General features: G+C 38.2%; 1 protein-coding gene across 1 annotated transcript in view; it reads left to right on the top strand.

Moving 5' to 3' along the window:
- Nucleotides 1–1,260, top strand: part of LOC106883360 (transforming growth factor-beta receptor-associated protein 1) — an 80,572-nt gene that overhangs the window by 42,757 nt on the left and 36,555 nt on the right. Inside the window, exon 11 of the mRNA XM_052971885.1 lies at nucleotides 214–318. Coding sequence (XP_052827845.1) covers nucleotides 214–318 — 105 coding nt within the window. The remainder of the gene's footprint in view (nucleotides 1–213; nucleotides 319–1,260) is intronic.

The raw sequence follows: 1,260 nt of genomic DNA, 5'->3' as shown, positions 1-1,260 counted from the left end.
ATATATATATATATATATACATATATATATATATATATATATATATCATCATCATCATTTAGCATCCATTGTTCATGCTGGCATGGCTTGAACGGTTTGGCCACGGCTGGCAAGTTGGAAGGCTGTACCAGATTCCAGTCTGGTTTGGCATCAACATCAACATCAACAACTATCAACAGCATCATCATCAACAACTATCTCTTCTTGTTTCAGATGCTCAGTCGTATTCAGCAGCAAGCAGCTTTTATTGAATTCTCCTTGGGACATTTTACCGAGGCTCATGAACTATTTCGAAGCGGAGGAGTTGATGTTAAAGAGGTCAGTTTATAATTTCATTTTACTTTTGTTATCTTCTTTCTCCCTTCCATTACACCATTAAACCATACTCTAATTTTGTCTTTTTTCTTTTCTTTTCTTTTTTTTTTGGGCTTTTTTTTAGTAAGATTTTTTTCTTTTTGTGTTTCTTACTTTTCATTTTTCCTCCTTTTACCTTTTACTTGTTTCCATCATTGAACTTTGGCCATACTGGGGCAACACTTTAAAGGGTTTAGTCAAACTAATTGACCCCAGTCAGGCACTTAATCTATCATTCTCATTTGCCAAACTGCTAAGTTAGGGAGACTAACCAAATCAACACCAGTTGTCAAGCAATGGAGGGGGACAAATGCAAACCCAGGGAAAACTCCACCAACTATTCTGCCTATATGTCTGTGCACACCTTTGAATGCAGTGTATGCCAGAAGGGTTGCAGATCTAATGGAGGCCTCAAAAGACATTTTAAGATCCATAACAATCAAAACTTATCTGCGGCTCTTGGTCCAAATTGGATGTGCAATCTATGTGGGTGTCTTTTCAGAACATTGTCTGGTTCAAAAAGTACATCAGATGCCATGATGGTTCTAAGGTGTAGGTATAAGAGGTGGTCAAACTCTGCATAAGGAGGAAACAATCACCATATATATATATATATATATGTATGTATGTATGTATGTATGTAGGGTTTACAAAGGAGCTATGAAGAAGTTTGAAACAATCAAACGCAACGATAGGAATGGGATTTGCCCACTCTATAGGAGCAAATCATGGAACACCATAGAAAGAACTAAGAAGAAAATAGGGAAGGCAAGCTCATGGTACAATAGCCACAAGTACCAAAGCGTCATGTTCGTCGACACCACCCCTAGAGGCGAACTGGCGTACCGCTTTAGAAGGGCCCTAGACAAACTTAAGCTAAGAATTAAGGTTGTTGAAAGGCCAGGC

This window comes from Octopus bimaculoides, chromosome 11, assembly GCF_001194135.2.
Source record: "Octopus bimaculoides isolate UCB-OBI-ISO-001 chromosome 11, ASM119413v2, whole genome shotgun sequence".
Taxonomy (NCBI): Eukaryota; Metazoa; Mollusca; class Cephalopoda; order Octopoda; family Octopodidae; genus Octopus; species Octopus bimaculoides.
The sequence above is the reverse complement of the archived record's forward strand: the minus strand, read 5'-3'. Positions and strand labels throughout refer to the sequence as shown.